The 19,595-nt window shown below is 37.9% G+C and overlaps 1 protein-coding gene across 3 annotated transcripts; it reads left to right on the top strand.

Moving 5' to 3' along the window:
• Nucleotides 1–1,375: 1,375 nt before the first annotated feature.
• On the top strand, nucleotides 1,376–19,066 carry LOC108428729 (transcriptional-regulating factor 1). 3 transcript variants are annotated; one of them, XM_017699978.2, is made up of 17 exons: nucleotides 1,376–1,444; nucleotides 2,411–2,465; nucleotides 7,679–7,821; nucleotides 9,037–10,548; nucleotides 10,641–10,687; nucleotides 10,821–10,968; nucleotides 13,501–13,704; nucleotides 13,806–14,100; nucleotides 14,225–14,285; nucleotides 14,586–14,722; nucleotides 15,029–15,132; nucleotides 15,240–15,315; nucleotides 16,669–16,757; nucleotides 16,874–16,987; nucleotides 17,589–17,720; nucleotides 18,267–18,451; nucleotides 18,586–19,066. In XM_017699978.2, exons 4-17 carry the CDS (start codon nucleotides 9,265–9,267, stop codon nucleotides 18,851–18,853), a joined length of 3,144 nt encoding a protein of 1,047 aa, XP_017555467.1. In that variant the 5' UTR covers nucleotides 1,376–1,444; nucleotides 2,411–2,465; nucleotides 7,679–7,821; nucleotides 9,037–9,264; the 3' UTR covers nucleotides 18,854–19,066. The 3 variants fall into 3 exon arrangements, with proteins under 3 accessions (XP_017555467.1, XP_017555465.1, XP_017555468.1); XM_017699976.2 differs by lacking the exon at nucleotides 1,376–1,444 and adding an exon at nucleotides 2,133–2,288; XM_017699979.2 differs by lacking the exons at nucleotides 1,376–1,444; nucleotides 7,679–7,821 and adding an exon at nucleotides 2,133–2,288.
• Nucleotides 19,067–19,595: the final 529 nt, after the last annotated feature.

Here is a 19,595-nt window from a genome sequence, read left to right as displayed (position 1 = left end):
CCCTTCCTCTCAGCTTCCTGATTTTCTATGTCGTTTCAGGGTGTGTAGCTGCTCTTACTCCACACACTTCACTGCTGCTTCATAGCTCATAAAGGGTAGCTCCACTTACCTTACTTTACCTCACCTCACCTCAGCTTCCCTTACTTTAACTTACCTCACTTTACCTTAATCTGCTATCCCTTAATTTGCCTTTTGCTGAGTGAGTAGCAGTTGTGCTTAACATATGAAGACCACTGGCCTGGTTTCCTAGACAGAGTTTAAGCCTAACCTTAGGCTAAAAAGACTTTTCAATGGTGAATCACCACTGGCACTGCAGTTTAGACCAAGATGAGACTTGATCCTTGTCTGGGAAACACAGCCCTATACATGATTGTCTTCCTGGAACCCATTTATTCTGAATGGGTTTTCACCTTGGTTCATAATTGTGTTTGATTAAATTAATACACTACTACTATTAAAGCTACTAATTCTACTACTAATTACAATAATGATAATATTAATAATAATAATAATAATATTTTTAAATGGTACTTTTAACAAACCCAATGATGCTTTGCATTAGGAATGGGTAAAATTATAACATACCTGATGGTTGGCTGTAGAAAGCTAGTAGAAAGTAAAGTGGCAGAAGGTTATTAATGTAATGATGCATTTCCTAACAACATACAAGCTCATCAGCTCTAAACCCAAGAGACAATAGCTAATGATAATCGTTTTTGTGCTCTTTATGAAAAACAGAACCATTGGATGGAAGATCATCAGTGTACTTGTTAAATGAATGATTCAATTATGCATAAAGTACCCAACATTTTGTCATAACTGAGCTTGGACAAAAAGAACTTTACAGGCAGCCTCAGGCTTCATTTCCTTTTTGCCTCTTTGCCTTTTGTTACAGTGCCACCATGTGGATTGATGATAAGCTACATGCTTCTTGATGTTGCGAATATTGATGAGGACTATAGTGACTGGTGCTAATTAACCATAATACTCGTAAAACTTGACAAAACTCCACAAACACACACAAAACCCCCAAACAGAGAAGGGTAGGAGGTAACATTTGGAATGTTTGTGCAGTTTTTCAATCTGAGTAGAGGCCACTCTGATGCTCCAGTGATAAAACTTTGCACATAAAATGCTAAGAGTTGTGTTGATATTTGGAAACAAAAAACGGTCTAAGTCTTGGAACGTATTCTAAAACTGCTGTCTGTCATCTGAGACAAACCTCTCTCTTAGTATTTCCAAATATCAGTACGGTTTCCATGTCCTCAACTGCACAGTAATAACAAATATTTAGCACGTATCACCCACTTCTGTTTATGTTTGTTTATTAGAGCAGCTTAAAGTGTTGAAGTCTAGTGACGGGCCACAGGAAGTGCTGTGAGAGCGAAGCGCTGCTAGGACCATACAACTTCCCCAAACTTTCGCACTCTTAATAGGACTACATGTAAGTACAGACTTTTCCCTCTGTAACAATGAAGTACTTTCATTCATTGTGGTCTAAATGCAAATAATACCCCACTATTAAACACAGCACAAAGGGACTTTACTTATTGTGGCAGTTTTCATTTCATCTGGCAGGTGCCTTTGCCTTGATCAGATAAAAAATTAGCAGGATGTGTGATGCTTCAGCAGCACTGCTTATTTGAGTAATTAACATGCAGTTCTCATATCTGAGAAGTATGAAACGTTTTCTCAGACAATAGGAAATAGAACTAAAAGAGCATCTGAGTGGGTAGTGACAAAATAGATGAAAATTTCCCTGTCGCGCTGGTGAAGTGAGAGTAGCACAAGTCTACATTCTAACATCACAAATAATGTCAGATAAAAAGTTGTTTCTCACTAGAGATTAAGGCCGATGTTGGCCTTATTCCCTCTGCTATCCCAGCATGAATTTATGATAGAAACATGGGTTTTAATTTTTCATGTCATGTGTTACATACCTGTTTATTTCACAATTTAAGGTTAAAGTGTGAAGAAGCTAATTTTATCATTTGGATTGTCTTGTCTGTATATAATACGAAGATACCATTCAGCTAATCTTTACACAGCTGAAAAAAGTACAGTAACGCAACTTTGTCCACAACTCTCATAATTCAGGTTTACAGGCGGAGTTTGAGAAGCACTTGTAGCACATTTGACAGGTTGAGAAAATAGTTTGTGGTTATGCTCAGGAAGCCTCACAGCATAGAAAGAAAAAGACTGCATTTCCTGAACTTCCTTGAACCCCTAAAGGCCATCAGAAATAGCAGTTACTATAAGAGGAGATATGCAGAATTCCTTACTCAGCAGTAAGTATGTTGACTTCCCTGTTTGGCCAACGTCTCAACACCAATTTTCAGACATCGCTTTTCTAAGATGATGTGTGCGTGCTGGTTGTGTTTATCTGTGCCTTGTTTTGGTATTATTGCAGTACATCTACTGACCTCGTTTAAAAAGTCGACTGCGCTTGTTCAAGGAAAGAAGAGGTAAGACCTGTCATTTATCATTTATGCTCAAGAGCTGACGTTAGTGCAGTTTATGACTGATGATGATCTAGTTGCATATATGCACACACTGAAAACCTAACCAGCCACTGACTTGCTGCCAGTCATCTGTTCCTACTCAATACAGTAAGCCTATTTCGTATTTAGTCATAGCATTTACTCTCAAGAAAGTGATGTGTTAACAACGCATTTACCTGTATTACCCATTGTAATTCATTATGTATCATATTGTTTTCTATTTTAACACATTCTTTGAGGCTAACTTTTAATTTTTCTGTGTTGAAACAAAAAAGAATCCCGGAGTAAATGTAAGTAATGCTAAGTAGCTAATATGAAGCAATTATGGAGCTGTGACAGGATATAGTTTAGTTTTATTGGCACATTGATTTTGGGGTTGATTGGCACATGTCAGCTTTCTCAAATTTAGGACTACTTTCACAAACATATTTTATTTTACATTGTATGCTACTACCCTTTTGCAATAAAAAACAACACATGCTGGTTTAAGCTGGTCTAGTGCTGGTCTGGTGCTGGTTTACCTGGTCACCCAGGATGGCAAACAAGCATTCAGAACACAACATATGCTGGTTTAGGTGGAGACCACCATATTGACTTTTACTGCTGATGACCAGCATATTAGCTTGCAGCTAATGCAGGTCTATGCTGGTTTTTCCTTGCAGGTTATATATCATCATTTTTTTCACTACTTACTAAAATATTTAGATTTATTTATTAGGATGTGGGTGCTTATATCAACTAACTAGAGACAAATTAGTTGAGAAACAAAAATTGTTTATTGAAATTGTGATGCTTAAATTGATAAAGCAAGACAACAAATTTGAATTTGGTAAGCAGCCAAGCATAATTTTACTTATTATTGTTCTTATTACTTTTGAATACATGCCAACATTAAAAAGAATCAAAACATTTCTTATATTTCATATATATATATATATATATATATATATATATATATATATATATATATATATATATATATATATATATAGTTATCAATTCAAAAATGTTATTTGGTTGCCACTGAGGTTTGGTTGAAATGGAAACTTCTGATCATTTCTGTTTCTGTTTGCTTCATTCTTTGAAAGTAAAACTTTTTCACATGCAGACCAACAAATACACAACATGAATTTAGTCATAAAGTTACTTATTATATTTTGTACCATAGGAAGTGTCTTTTTTTAGCAAATATGTTCAGCTTTCATGTGCTGCTATTTCCTAATGTATCAAAAAACTGAAAACTGTGCCGTCCACCCTGCTATATTCGTGTGTCTTTGTAGAAACAAGGACAGATTAAGAGTGCTATGCTGCAAATAAGGGGATTTAATTTTGAATTTTGAAAAGGAAACTTTAGCATCACACTTGAAAGCAAATCAGATGACCAGATATAAATTACATCAAACATCTTATTTAAATACTTTATTTAATTTCCTAGTATCATTATTATTATAATGTGTTATATAAATAATAAGTATATTATATCAATATTCAACATATATGTTGGATCAAATGTAAGGAAAAAACAGCATAAACTATCTATGGTGCTGGGTCACTACGAGCTACCTGAAGAGCTTCAAGCTTTAGCATAGATTCTAAGTCTCTGGAGCTGTATCAAACAGATGGAACACCGTTCAAATATTCCCTCAGTTGTTGTTGTGAAAATGGAGGTGGATAATGTTACCTAACACATCAGTTCAAAACATGCCATAAGTATTCAACTGGGCTGAGTTGGGTTGAGCACTAGTATCTGCAATGACCATACTGAAAAAAACATTCAGTGACCCTATCATGTGTTATGAATGGGGTATTGTCATCCAGGGAGAGACCACTTACATTATGATAGAAATGTTTTAACACGGGATAAACGCATGCATGTAGTATGTAGTTGAGGACAGACTGTTCTAGCTGACACAGTCTGATTACATCAAGGATTGATATTCTCAGTCGCCTGAGGAACAGTTACTCTTCTGTTTTCCTTACACATTGTTCTAATGCAAGAGCATCACGTCACCACACTTTCTACCACGATTTCCAGTCCTGTTCACTGAAGTCTTTCTCATAGATCTAAATGCAAATGTCACTTTATTCACTATTCCTATTGAAATATTAGCCAATTGAGCTCCCTCTCATCTATGCCCCAAAAATAAACCCTCTTTCAAAGTCACTTAGATCTTTCCTTCTTGTCATCTCAATCTAAAATTGAGGTAAGACGTTAACTGCTTAAATGTATCATGCAGCACACCAAGGGTTGCCGCTAGGATTTGGGCCCCCTGAAAACTTTATAGATGGGCCCCTTGCATCACCTCATTTCCCGCAGCAGAACTTTGTGCAGCCGTCCAAAATTTTTTCACTTGCTTCCCAGGAACATTGCCTGGTTGTAAAAGCAAATTGTATTACTGCTTTAAACCTTTATAGTAAGGACATAATATTCAAAGCCTATTAAAATATTCACAACTATTTATCCAGATGTACAACCATCATGAAATGCATTTGTAGAATAGTGCTATAGATATTCTTGTTTAAATTCATACTTTACAGGGCAAAAGTTTTAGAAGTTTACTTTATTTAATTTCTGAGGTGAACTTTCATATTTCAGTGGTCAAGAGACAGAGTTGGGCAACATACTTTTAAATAGTAATACATCTTAAATTTATTCAGTAACATATTCTGTTCCAATACATAAAAAGTAACCTATTTAGAATACTTATGGAATATGTCTTGGAAAGGCAAATAGGATTTTTCTTCCTTGATTCACACTTTTCCTCACAGTTATGTAATTATTTTGTTAATATGTTTCATAAAAAATGGAAGTTCCAAAAGTTCACCATCTGCTTCATTGCACTGCTGCTCCCACAATTCCTCAAGCAGTACAGTACGACACTGATGCTAAATTTATCACTCACAAGCATGTTCATCACTGAGGAGATTATTAGTTTGATCATCTCTCAAAATAGCTCAGTTTATCAGTCTACTCAGGCTTTAGCAGAGCTCAGTAAGAGACTAATAACTGACTCATCACATTGATTTATCAGTCTACTCATGCTCTAGGAGGAACTTCACTGTTTATTTGCTACATGCTATAATTAATAGTTAAACATGCTTTGCTTGTGTTTCTTTTGAATATTGTATGTTCTTTTTATTTAGTTGATAAGTACTTCTAATATTTCTCATACTTCTAATGGGCAAGTACGTTCCTAAAAGTATTAAAATGTACCTTGAACTGAATACAGATACTTAATTTATGTATTCTGAACACAAATTTACAACCCTGTCAAGAGACCACAGCAACTTAACACATAAGGTATCTTGCACTATTGATTTGTGAGAGAAAAAAAAAAGAAAAACAACTCCAAAACACTGATTTTTCAGTAGGACAAAGAATGTGCCTCTGTCGAATAATTCCTGTTTAATGACTACAGTTACTGCAACATCAGCTTCATTTCTATTAACAGCTCCAGTATATGTCAATAATCCATCTTTATGTCCAAAATTTTTTTTTTCCATTTTTGCTGTTGTTGTTTTTTTCTTGTATTTTTTAAAGTATTTCGTGTTTTTCTTTTTTTGGCACCTTTTTCTTTTGAATTACAAATGAAACTTCCTCTTACAGACTGTGAATGAATTAAACCACTGACCATTTACACGGTGGTTGGGGGGTCACTGAGGGCTAACAAAATAGAAATATGTTGCTGCTGTATATAAATCTAGTCTTCATTGATTATTTAAGGAATGAAGTGTTCAAATTATAAATCTTTAAAGTCATATGCAGAAAAAGGTTCAATTTCTGTGGGTCCTCTGTGAGTCTTACTTCAGGGCCTTGGAACTGTCCCAGTTTTCCACCCCCAGCATCTGCTGTATGTTTCTCCACGTTTATTTAGGTTTTTCCTTTAATTTGTCACTCATCTGTATATATAGATGTCAGCTAAATTTGCAACTAAATGACACAACAATGACAGCATACGATATTGTTCCTCATACATGTAATGCTGTGATCCTGTGATAGGATGCTGGAAGGTCCTCAGTATGCTAACATGTTCCATGCAAGCTGCTTTAGGACATAATGGGCTGCAAGTAACTTTGCAGGGAGTCACATGACTTGGTGACTTTGGATTAAGGAAGTGAATATGCTGCTTAGAAAATACATTGGGGGAGGGGTGCATCAAAAACATGGAACATATTTCCAAGAAAATTATAAATACGCTTCCTTCCAGTCTGGGCACTACCTTTTAAACATACTTTTCTGGCTTTTCTTTGTGACTGATTTTAAATTTTACATTCAGTCATATACATATCAGTTTAAATTATGGATTTTGCAAAGAAGGCCCCAACACGCTTTTTATTTTATTTTATTTACATGCATGATTTACAATGGAAAAAAACGGAAAGGTCTTGTAGTTGTTACACTGGCTGGCTAAAGGCTATGACACTAACTTAGTCACTCACCAGAGTGAGCCGAGGATGGAAACTCTCAAAACCACAAAGGCCACTTGAGCTTTCTGACACTCACATGCTAGATCTGATTCACAGCGTAGCTCAATAACCCAACTATTCACCTTGTGTCAGAATCCATTTTGCATAACTTTGGCTTAAATTTGAGATTGTTAGGATTGTTAGAATGTTATAACAATATGCTAAAATTTCTTGGAATGTTTGCTGACTACTGTAGCTCTATTGTAGAAGTCTGTGAGCTAGTGGCTTAAAATGGCAGGTGTTGCGAAAAATGTCAATTCATACTGGACCACTAGCTAGAAATAGCCAGGCTTTCAAAAAGGTATTGGTGTTACATTCATCGTATGTATGTACCATGAGTGCACATACATTTATGTGCATGCATTTTATCTACATTTCTTGAAGAAGAGTAGATAAAAATCAAATTGCCAGGCCACTATGAAAACAGCTCATGTGACAGGAAATGATAAGATGGTGCATAGCTGAATTACATACATATTCTAGAATGTGGGTGAGAGAGGAAGTCTCAGACTGAGTCATGGTGTGACTTTACTGAATGTGCTGTAGAGACCAGCACACAGCACTAGTTTAAAGGATCTAAATTTATTTTTGCACATACACAAAATGGATTAAACTCTGTTTCAGGTATATTGCTTCTTGTTTGATCAGATTGAGGACTGAAAGGAATATGACATTTTTGTTTTGAACATAAATTAATGCTTATTTTTCAGTCAAATTGTTGAATCCAAAGGAAGACTTTGTGCAATTGGTGGTCTTGCAAGAACTTTGACAACAACAGAGATCTACAGTACCATCCACCCCATAACAGTGCTACAAGACCACACCTCATTTAACAATATAGACCTCTACCATGGTGAGTCTTGGTTTTGGCCATTAGCCATGTACAGCCAACGTGAAACTTTGAGTAGTTTAATTTCATTTTAGCAGATTCTTAATTACAAGCTGGTTTGTACACTTTGTACTGGGATCAGTCAATGATGTCTTTTGGGGACTTTGGCGGCAGTTAATGGCAACAAAAAGACATGCTCAGACTAGGCCTGAAAATCAAACAACAACCAACAACTGGCAACACCCAATTTTTGTGCTCTGACTAACCTATAATACTGTGCAGTGGTCATAGACCACCCTTCATTCATTTAACTTTCCATCAAATCTGACATTAAATGCGAGTTTAAGTATTCATTTTTCCATATCAGAAGAAATGCAGAAAATATATTTTTTACAGAAAATTACACAGAAACCTTACAAACTAAATATATCAAATTCATTTCAAAATATTTAGTGTGTCCACACTTTTCAGTTTTTCAAAGATCTGCAGGGGTATTTTTCCACACCTCTAACTTCCTTAGAAGTTGGTTGTATACTCTGCTTCTTACTATCCAAGTGATCCCAACACACATTCAGTGATGTTGAGGTCTGGACTCTGGGTGTGGTCAGTCCATTGTTCTGAGAACACCAGCAACGTTTTTGTTTGATTTGCAAATGTTATGCTTTTTGTCGGTTTCCTTTTCTCTGTAATGGCTTCTCGGCAGCTACACACCTTTTCATGTGGATAGTGTAGAGTCTTCTAAAAGTGGAAGGATGGACAGAAACATCTATGGATTGAAACAAGAGTGGACCTTGATTTTCACCTCTCTTTCAAAGATCTTTAATTACCGTTTATCTGATGGTGGCAGTTTGGTGGTCTATACGGTCTTGCTCTGTTGTTAAGAGTCCCATTTTCACTGCATCATTTAATAAAGCTATTTAATAGCTTAATATTATTACTCCAGTTTTATGGACCGCTGTTTTTTTTTTTTTTCCTTTGATGTTTTTGCGAGTGGATTAATTTATATCTAACCCCATTAACCCAAGTGGTTTGAAAAATATTGGTTCAGAACTAAAAGCATGTTGCTTTAGGGGGCTGTGGTGTGGCTCTGTAGTTCATTCATGTAAAGTGTGCTGCTCTTTTCCTCATAATATTTCACTGTTTTGCAAAATATGAATGATGATACATGATTTTCCTTACTGATGCAAACTGGAATCTTACATTCAATCTGAGCTTCTGTTGTTCTATTACTTTCCACAGGAATAACTCATTCGTGATGCAGCAAGTCATCTGAAGTACAAAAGCAAAATTCTGCAGTTACACAGAATATGGCTGTAAAACCAATGGAGAAAAAATGTTTACATGCAACCACCTTGTAAGCCCACTTAGTTCTGCAGTTCACTTGCATTAAACTCCTTAAATTAGTACTCCTGGGCTGTATTATAATAAGAAAAAGCAGAGGTATTGATTATTTAAATTCTTTCCAATATGACAGAGAACCTCTATGAGCTTAATTATTTAACTAATGACAGTCATGGAGCCTACTCGCTTCAGAACAGTATGACTGTCATGACATCTGCTTATGGCATATCCACTACAAGCTCAGTACAGCCTTGTCCAGCGTCTCCACATATTAACCAAAAGCATCTATCATCGCCTGCTACTCCACAAAATGAGCTTTCTCCTCTGCTTGACATACCTCATGGTGGAGAATCCTGGGATTATCCACTTGAGAAGTCCACATCTACTCAGTGGGGATCTTCATCTATGGATGAGATGACAGAGACAATGGGCTCTCGCGTTGTCTACCCATTCAGTGTTGTTCCTCATAGCAATGCTGCATTATCTTGCAAATTCAATGCCAGTGCTCTGCAAAGGCTGGATTCCTTTTCCAAGGCCTTTCCGATGAAAAATCCAAGCACTGCTTTTGGTAACAGTGTGGGGGATAGAAATTCAGAGGATAGCCAAGTGCCAGAGATATTGTTGTCACCTCAGAGTGGAGTGCCTTCGGATGGGTCAGATCGAGACCCCTTTAGTCCAGTGACCATGCAGAGCCAGCCACAGCAGCACCATAATCAGCCAACATATCGTCCAATGGACGGCCGACATATGACTCACAATCTGTACCAAAACCACCAACAATATCATTATGGATATCAACAGCACAAACAACAGCTGAGAGAAAACCACTCAGAGCAGCTATACAACTTACCCCTCCATAAGGCACAGAGCCAGTATCTCCAGCAGCCAGGGATTCAAAACCAGCTCAGTCCTTATTCACTGGCCCTGCAAAAGCAACCCCAGAGGGCGATGTTCATTCAACAAAGTCCACTAGAAGGCCCTGAGTCTGTTGGATCACCATCCTACAGCTACGCTGAGGATTATAAATCACCCGAACAACCAGCTTTGCAGGCTGGTCAAGGGTTGCCTCTACACTCACCCCATTTCAAGGAACCACAGCATTTTCATCCATTCTCCTACCAGAGTGATCTCTATCAGCACCAGCAGCCTCATGAGCAAGCACACATATTCTCTTTTAAGCAAAGTACCTCTTTTGGGGATAATAACTTGGCATCAGTTGACACTGTGCCAGGAGTTCCTAATATAAAAGAGGATGTCTGTACGGATTCAAACCACCCTCATAAAAGGAAAGATCTCTGCAGCTCCCATTATCAAACGGTAGGTTCTGGAGTCAATCAAGCTGCTCAGTCGACAGCTCTGAGGGGAGGAGTGCTTCATCACCTCAGTTCCTACAGACAGCAGTGGGCTCAGGTATTGCATCAAAACATTTTCAGTATAGTCATTAACATAGTCTTTATAGAGCTTTACACACTTTTTAAACAAAGTCTCTCTTTCTCTTGAAGATGCACGAATCTGATACTCAAGACAATCAGATTTTACCTGTTTGCAGGTTAGATATTTACTTTACGTATTAAGATTAACTGTAATATCTCTTTTTGGTTGATCTTTTTTTTCTAATGGATTCCTCTTAATAATCTTTCATTTAAAATGCGTGTTGTGTTGTTTTTGATTGTGTTTGGTAGGAAGGAAACAGAGGCAGTGAGGGGTCAAGGGTCCAATACCAAGCTGAAATGCATTGTCTGCCACAGGGAGTTTAAAAGTTTACCAGCCCTTAATGGCCACATGCGATCTCATGGGGGATTCAGGACACATCCATCAGCATTCAAAACTGTAAGATCACCAAAGTTTGTTGAAATGAAGCTTGAAGTGTGTGTTCAAACGAAGACCTTTAAAATAGTGACAAAATGTTTTGAAGCAGAGTGAAAAGTTCTGGATGACGTTATGGTATTGTGGTATATTGGTACTTTGGTGGTGTGGTGCAGGTGGAAATTCCCTTATGATTAAGCATATATATATATATATATCGATGTTGTCTGAAGAAAACCTTGTATCTCCATTTTTGCCATTTTTTCAGTTAATTCAGTCAATACCTGTTGTCCTTCACATTGTGTGTAAAATTCATGACGAATGGACCAAAAGAAATGACCAAAAATAACTTAGAAAAAAAATCTGGTTCCATTGACTTACATTAAAAGTAGAATAGGTTTTTTCCTTCTCCTCCCGACAACAGCAAGATATACACACTGCTCAAAAAAATAAAGGGAACACTCAAATAACACATCCTAGATCTGAATGAATTAAATAATCTCATTGAATACTTTGTTCTGTACAAAGTTGAATATGCTGACAACAAAATCACACAAAAATCATCAATGGAAATCAAATTTATTAACCAATGGAGGCCTGGATTTGGAGTCACACACACAATTAAAGTGGAAAAACACACTACAGGCTGATCCAACTTTGATGTAATGTCCTTAAAACAAGTCAAAATGAGTCTCAGTATTGTGTGTGGCCTCCACGTGCCTGTATGACCTCCCTACAACACCTGGGTGTTGACCTGGACTAAAGCATCTGCCAACTCCTGGACAGTCTGTGGTGCATCCACATGGTGGATGGAGCGAGACATGATGTCCCAGATGTGCTCAATCGGATTCAAGTCTGGGGAACGGGCAGGCCATTCCATAGCTTCAATGCCTTCATCTTGCAGGAACTGCTGACACACTCCAGCCACATGAGGTCTAGCATTGTCCTGCATTAGGAGGAACCCAGGGCCAACCGCACCAGCATATGGTCTCACAAGGGGCCTGAGGATCTCATCTCGGTACCTAATGGCAGTCAGGCTACCTCTGGCGAGCACAGAAAAAAGAAATGCCACCCCACACCATTACTGACCCACTGCCAAACCGGTCATGCTGAAGGATGTTGCAGGCAGCAGATCGCTCTCCACGGCGTCTCCAGACTCTGTCACGTCTGTCACATGTGCTCAGTGTGAACCTGCTTTCATCTGTGAAGAGCACTGTCTCCTGGTAGCGCCTCCAGGCTCTGGACACTACGCTGACAGACACAGCAAACCTTCTTGCCACAGCTCGCATTGATGTGCCATCCTGCACTACCTGAGCCACTTGTGTGGGTTGTAGAGTCCGTCTCATGCTACCACGAGTGTGAAAGCACCACCAACATTCAAAAGTGACCAAAACATCATAGGTACTGAGAAGTCGTCTGTGGTCTCCACCTGCAGAACCACTCCTTTATTGACTGTGTCTTGCTAATTGCCAATAATTTCCACCTGTTGTCTGTTCCATTTGCACAACAGCATGTGAAATTGATTGTCAATCAGTGTTGCTTCAGTGTTTGATTTCACAGAAGTTTGATTTAATTGGAATTTTATTGTGTTGTTTAAGTGTTCCCTTTATTTTGTTGAGCAGTGTGTGTATATATATATATATATATATATATATATATATATATATATATATATATATGTGTGTGTGTGTGTGTGTGTGTGTGTGTGTGTATGCTTAACCCATAAATATTTTAAATATTTTAATATTATAATTTAATATTATAAATATATATTTCATGTCTCTAACACTAAGCAGACACTGTCCTTTCTGGCCCTTCAGGGGCAAACTTGATCCTACTAATTTAAAGGGCCCATATCATTTATTAAAAAACTAGTGTGATGTGTTATGTAACTACTATTAAACTTTCATATCCCAGTTCATACAAAAAATATATAAAAAACATTGTTTACATATTGTTAACAAATTGTTTTTGTGATGTCACAATTACATGTACCTGCCTATTGAGTCTACAACAGTATTCCCCTGCCCATTTACATTGAAGTAATTTCTGCTTTGATTGCTTTCTGAATGAGGCACACATGGCAGCTTATAGGACTTGAAGGGACAGTAACCGAAATAGCCTATTTAATATGGTTAATATGGCCACAGCACACTGCACATGCTGCATTGTTCAGTTACTCTGAGTCAGTATTTTGCCATTGCTATGTTAGATTAAAGCCATACTGACAACACAGAAAGTCATAGTAGATAGCATGAGGTGGTTATGCTATGCAGTGGTCTATAAGGATAGAAAGAGATTAAAAATGGCCATGTAAAAATGAACTATGACTGATTTTGGTACATAAAAATACATAATTGTCTTAAATGTACATTTAATCATGGAAACAATAAAATACAAGAGAAATGTAGGGCATGGGCCCTTTAATGCAAATAACCTCAACACTATTCTACCTAAAAAAAACTTTTAAGAGTTTGCACTTCTGTTAATATGAATTTGTAACATTGAATCATATATCATATCATCAGTTGTTCTTTTACCTTGGGCTTTTTATAGAGTGAAGGCCAAATTCAGCTGTCCAGAGAAGTAACTCAAATTGACCCCATGGTGCTACCCGTATCTGTTCCTGTAAAGGATTACCAAATTTCCTCCAAGCTCCCAAATTCCCTTCATTATCACCCAAGACCAAGTGATCTCAGTGATACAGTTGGGGCTTGTCCACAGCTACCTGTTCCTGCACATAAGGACCAGTCATCACGTGTGAGTTTAATTTCCATATCAAACCATTCAATACCCTTTCAAATCTCTACTTACTTAAAGGTACATTGCTCACTACATAAAATTCTGTGAATACCCTCTAGGTGCAGAGTGCTATAGGAGTAGGAGACTGTGTAGAAAAGCGGGAGAAAAAGAGGTACCGTCACTGCCTGGTGCCGCTTGTGATTTCCCCATGTAAGGCTGGCCTCGGATCTAGAGGGCCAGTGCTTTTCCAGAGCCAACTACGTTCCCCAAGCAGCTGTGGAGATGACATTCCCTACACTCCCCCACCAATGCTCAGCCCTGTGCGTCCTGGCTCGGGTCTTTTCAGCAGTTTCAATGCAGGGCACCACTGCACTGGAACACAGAGTGTCCAGCGAGTGCGTCTATGCAAAGACAGTAAGTTTCCACCTAGATATGTGCAATCACAGCCTGTAAAGGGGGCATAATCAAATGAGAAGCACTCATTTTTAATTTTAGGTTCAATTCATTTGCATATGTCAAATGTATCTTTAATTTACAGATGACGTGGATGACTGTACTGTGAGATTAGGTCCAGAGGATAAATCCAGCAGCATGAAACCGTAAGAAAAATAAATAAATAAATAAATAATAATAATAATAACGGAGCTTGACTCCATGCCTGGGCAAGCACACTACACTATACCAATAAAGGTCCTTGGGCAAGACTCCTAATACTACATTCATCTACCTATGTAACATGTTTAAATTACAAATTGCTCTGAATTACAGTATATCTTGAAAGCAAATAATGATAAATGTTACTTGCGGTAGCCCAGTTTTCATTGTAGTCATTATCCAACAGCTGGTTTGGCTAATCACTACTTTAATACGTTAAATCATATTTATAATCTGTGTTGCAGCCGAATAAATATTGGTACAGATTTTCAGGCAGAGATCCCAAATATTCAGAGTCACTATAAAGCAGCAGAAGACATCCACAAGGCTACTCTGCTATGGACACCATGCTATCTGGATACCCCTGGCAACCAGCAAAGAGGTAATATCAGTTCAGATATTATAATGAGTCTGTTAACCCCATAAATAAAAAAAAAAAACTTATCACAAACTAAGGCTTATTATTTAGTAACCACAAGGACTTCAGTGTAAATGGTAGAGCTATCATTAGGTTAGAAATGTGCGTAATAAAATTTTGAGCCCACCACCCTGGCCTTTTGATGGGTTTCGTGCAGCTTTATGATTTTAGTTTTCCACCTGGGTCTTATGTAACCTTTTTGTTATGGCTGAAAGTAAACTGATAACTATAACTGTTTTGATGACCATCTGACTTTCTATGTGATCCAAGTGGATGATCTCTTGAAAATGGCATGCTCCAGTGTGCTCCCAGGAGGAGGAACAAACACAGAATATGCCCTTCATTGTCTTTTTGAGTGCAGAGGAGATGTTATGGTGAGCATTGCTTCAAGAAATGTAGCTTTCTTTTTACAAATGACATATTGATAAAACACAAGCTTTATTAATCTCTGCTATTTTGCATATGGTCTTCTTTTTTCTAGATAACCCTTGAGAAACTACTCTCACTGGAGCCTTTGAAACACATATCCAGCCCCAAAAGAGACTACCATTATGCCGGTGCGCGACAGTCTTTACTGCTTTGTAATGTAGACCTCTTCTGTGGTTGATTTCATCATCATTCTATCAAAACATTCAATGGGCACAGCTAATTTCTTAGGATACGTACATTATATGCACAAAAGTATTGGGACACCTACACATTACCTCCACAGGAGCTGTTATGACATCCCATTCTAAATCCATAGGCACTAATATGGAGTTGGCCCCCCTTTGCAACTATAACAGCTTCCAAACTTCTAGGAAGGCTTTCTACAAGGTTTTTTGTGCCCATTCATCCAGAAGAGCATTTGTGAGGTCAGACACTGATGTTGGACAAGAGGGCCTGGCTTGGAATCTCCACTCTAATTCATCCCAAAAGTTTTTGATGGGGTTGAGGTCAGGGTTCTGTGTGGGCCAGTCAAGTTCTTCCAAACCAGACTCACCCAGTCATGCCTTTATAGGCCTTGCTTTGTGCACTGGGACACAGTCATGCTAGAACAGAAAAGGGCTTCCCCCAAACTGTTCCCACAAAGTTGGAAGTGCACAATTGTCCAAAATGTCTTGGTCTGATAAAACATTAAGATGTCCCTTCACAGGAACTAAGTGGCCTAAGCCAACCCCTGAAAAACAACCCTATAGTATTATATACTACACCAAATCTTACAGTTGACACAATGCAGACAGGCCGGTAACATTCTCCTGGCATTCACCAAACCCACACTTGTTTATCGGTGATTTGTCACTCCACAGAATGCATTTCCCTTGCTCCAGAGTCCAGTGGCAGTGTGCTTTTTCCATCCGATGCTTGGCATGGTGGTTGGTGATATAAGACTTGCGTCTAGCTTTTTGGCCATGGAAACCCATGCCATGAAGCTCCAAAAGCACAGCTTTTGTGCTGATGTTAATGCCAGAGGGGGTTTGGAACCCAGCAGTTATTTAGTCAGCAGAGCACCTTTATGCACTATATGCCTCAGCTCTCAGCAACCTGCTCTGTATCTTTACGTGGTCTGACACTTCATGACTGAGTTGCCGTGGTTCCTAAACAATTTCACTTTTCAATAATACTACTCACAGTTGATAGTGGAATATCTAGCAGGGAAGAAATTTCACAAACTGACTTGATGCAACAAGCTCAGTGAGCTCTTTAGAATGACACATTCTTTCACAAATGTGTGTAAAGACAGACTGCATGGCTAGGTGCTTAATTTTATACACCTATGACACAGGGGACTGAATAAAACACAGATTAAGGTATCACCACAGTTTTATGCATATAGTGTAAGATGCATATTTGTTGCCAGGTAATGTTTAAATGCCACATCACTTTTTCTTTTCTTTTTTTTTTGCCTCTCGCTCCAACGCAACAACTAGGATCAGACAAATGGACTCTGCAAGAAAAGAGGCAACTGAACAAAGCCCTAGCAATTTGCAAAAAAGATTTTCACCTCATTCAAAAAATGGTAATTATGCCAAGATAAACATAATCAGTAATGTAATTTTGATGTTATCTTCTTTCACATTCAATGACTGTATTGTGTGATACAAATTTAGCATAAATGGTGTACTTTGATGTTAGGTGAAGACAAAGTCCGTCTCTCAGTGTGTTGAGTATTACTATACATGGAAGGAGAGGCTTCGACTGGGCAGAAGACTCAGCACAGGTCCTACAACACCAGGTCAAGAGAAGGGGGTGAGATGTTATCTGCAGTCTGTTTTAGCCCTTTGTCTCTACAAAACAGCTTCATGTAAAAGTCAAAGACTGCCTTTCATCTATTTAATTTCCAGTCAAAAGTACAAGTAAGTACAAGTTAGGAACAAGTGTTTTTGGAGATATTTTAGAGGAGGTTAGATATGCGATAATTCACCTCCATAAGGAAACAAAAAGTCAAAGATGTGAAAAACAGGAATTTCCAAATGTCAAGTTCAAAAATAAATTACTATATTGATGCAGAGAAAATAGGACTCTTAACAACTGTGCAAGACCAGTTAGATCACCAAAACCACCAATGTCACCAGTTAAACAGTACTCAAAGCTTATACCTTTTTTGAGATTGAAGAAAATCCACTCTTGCTTCCTTCCAATATGAGAAAACTCAAGATTAGACAAAACTGAAAACTACAATGGGAAATTTATAGGTTGTACAGACAACTAGGACGGTTTCTGAGTTTCAGCACAAGTATCTTCATATGGTGCTGCTGGAATCCCAATGGAATGAACTGCTCTGTTGTTTAGAAATCATTGATTGTAGCTTTAATTATTATTACCGTATGTCATTGTTCTCTTACATCAGGGTGACTTGGAGGAAAACAATACAGCACAACCAGCCCAAGAGGCCAAGAAACAGACCAGGGGCCCAGAGTTCCCTGACCTTTCTGCCAAATCACATGTAGCGATTGTTTGTGAAGTACCCAGAAGTGGGCCTGTGAGTGCATATGTCTTGTAAACAAACCTCTTCTGTCACAGAAGGTCGAATAGAGACCTTGCATGTCTTTATGATTCAGCTTCCACACACTTGCCCTACTTTCTGTCAGAAACTGAAATAGCTCTTTTAATTTTGCTTTAAATTTTAGATTAAAACTGTATGCATTTCTGTGAGTTGATGTGGATGTAATTGCTTAGTATAAATAATTAATTTACAGACACATGAAAAAGTTTGAACACCCCTGGTCAAATGACTTTTTTTGTGAAAATAAGTACACATCCTCTACAAGGAACAAACTTAAATATAGCATTTTTTCTGTAATGCACAATTAGTGCACAATTTCTAATTATTTGACATTTATTTGCTATTTCTATTGATTTCTTTATTTGTTTGTTTGGCATATTGGGGAGCAAATAAAACATAAAATATTTTAAAATGTTCCATAACTTATTTTCACCTAGAAAATCAACAAAACATGTAATTTTACCAAGGGTGCCCAAACTTGTGCATACATCTAATGTGTATGGTGTTTTATTTCCAATTCAGATGCATAACGGAGATGAATGGAACCAGAGCAGTCTGGGTGGGCTGTACAATTTGCCGGTTGAATACAACAGACCCAGATCAGCTCAACAGTTAGTTGCGGGTTCTGTAAAAAGCTCACCATCAAACAGTACCACCAGTGGAGAAACTGACTCAAGTCTCATTTTCCCCTGCACTGAATGTGGAAAGTAAGATGCAGTTGAAACACAGTGAAATGTATCCACAGTTATCACACTTGGTAATGTGGCTTGTGTTATCTAACTATCCATCAAGGCACCTATTTATTGTCAGACCAAACTATCCCTTCATCTCGTTCTCACAGGGTTTTTTTTAAGGTGAAAAGTCGCAATGCCCACATGAAGACTCATCGTCAACAAGAAGACTCACAGTTTTGGCCGCTTCATAGACTCCCTGAACAGGAAAACCAGACTGTGACACCTGCCAACCCTTCTGTTACACCACTTCACCCACCCACAACTCCTCATTCTTTACCTTGCAGCAGTGGTAAAGACATGAACGCGTTACTCATTAATGACCGAGATAGACTGCAACAAGCGGACTGCCTCTTGCGGAACCAGAATCTTAAATAGTGATTTCACAATCTTTGGAGGCCACAAACAAACTGAGTGGTACTGTCTTTTAATAAAATCTCTGTTGTAAAGAATTTACCTCAGAACACTTAGTCTAGAGAAATAACATCAAATATATAGCCTAAATGAGACACTGTGTAATTAAACATGGAGTGAAGGTGAGCTCTAACTGATGTAATATACAATAATAAAATATAATTTGATGGCAAGAAATATAGCTACCATGTTTCTTTATGCCATGTCTGGCAAAATTGTTTGTTTCCTGTTGCTGAATAACAATAGAATGTATTCCACATGCTTTGTTTTAACCATCACAATGCTTATGTTCAGAGAGCTGTGGTCCATAAAATGTTAAATGCAATGGTTAAAAAGTGACTTTCACTTGGCAGACATTAGGGTTTGTTCTGTCATGTCACATTCTGACATGTCAAACAAGCCTGGCTGTGTTGTGTGAGTTGATTTGTGGTGTCACAAACACCAACACATTTACAAATATCCACCTATTTAGCCCCATCCACTTATAGTGAAGTTATAAGGAGTGTTTCAGACTGGACTGCTTTTTGAATTAGGCACAATACATGGCAGCCAATCAGAATAGAGCTATGAGTCTTAAAGGCACAGTAACAAGACAGCCTGTTTATTCCCAAAAGATAAATAAAGCTTGGGAAATGGTAGTGTAAAATGAATAAGAACTGTTTCTGTACATAAAACCACAAAAAGTTTATACGTGACTGACAATTAA

Source organism: Pygocentrus nattereri, chromosome 10 (assembly GCF_015220715.1).
Source record: "Pygocentrus nattereri isolate fPygNat1 chromosome 10, fPygNat1.pri, whole genome shotgun sequence".
NCBI lineage: Eukaryota > Metazoa > Chordata > Actinopteri > Characiformes > Serrasalmidae > Pygocentrus > Pygocentrus nattereri.
The sequence above is the reverse complement of the archived record's forward strand: the minus strand, read 5'-3'. Positions and strand labels throughout refer to the sequence as shown.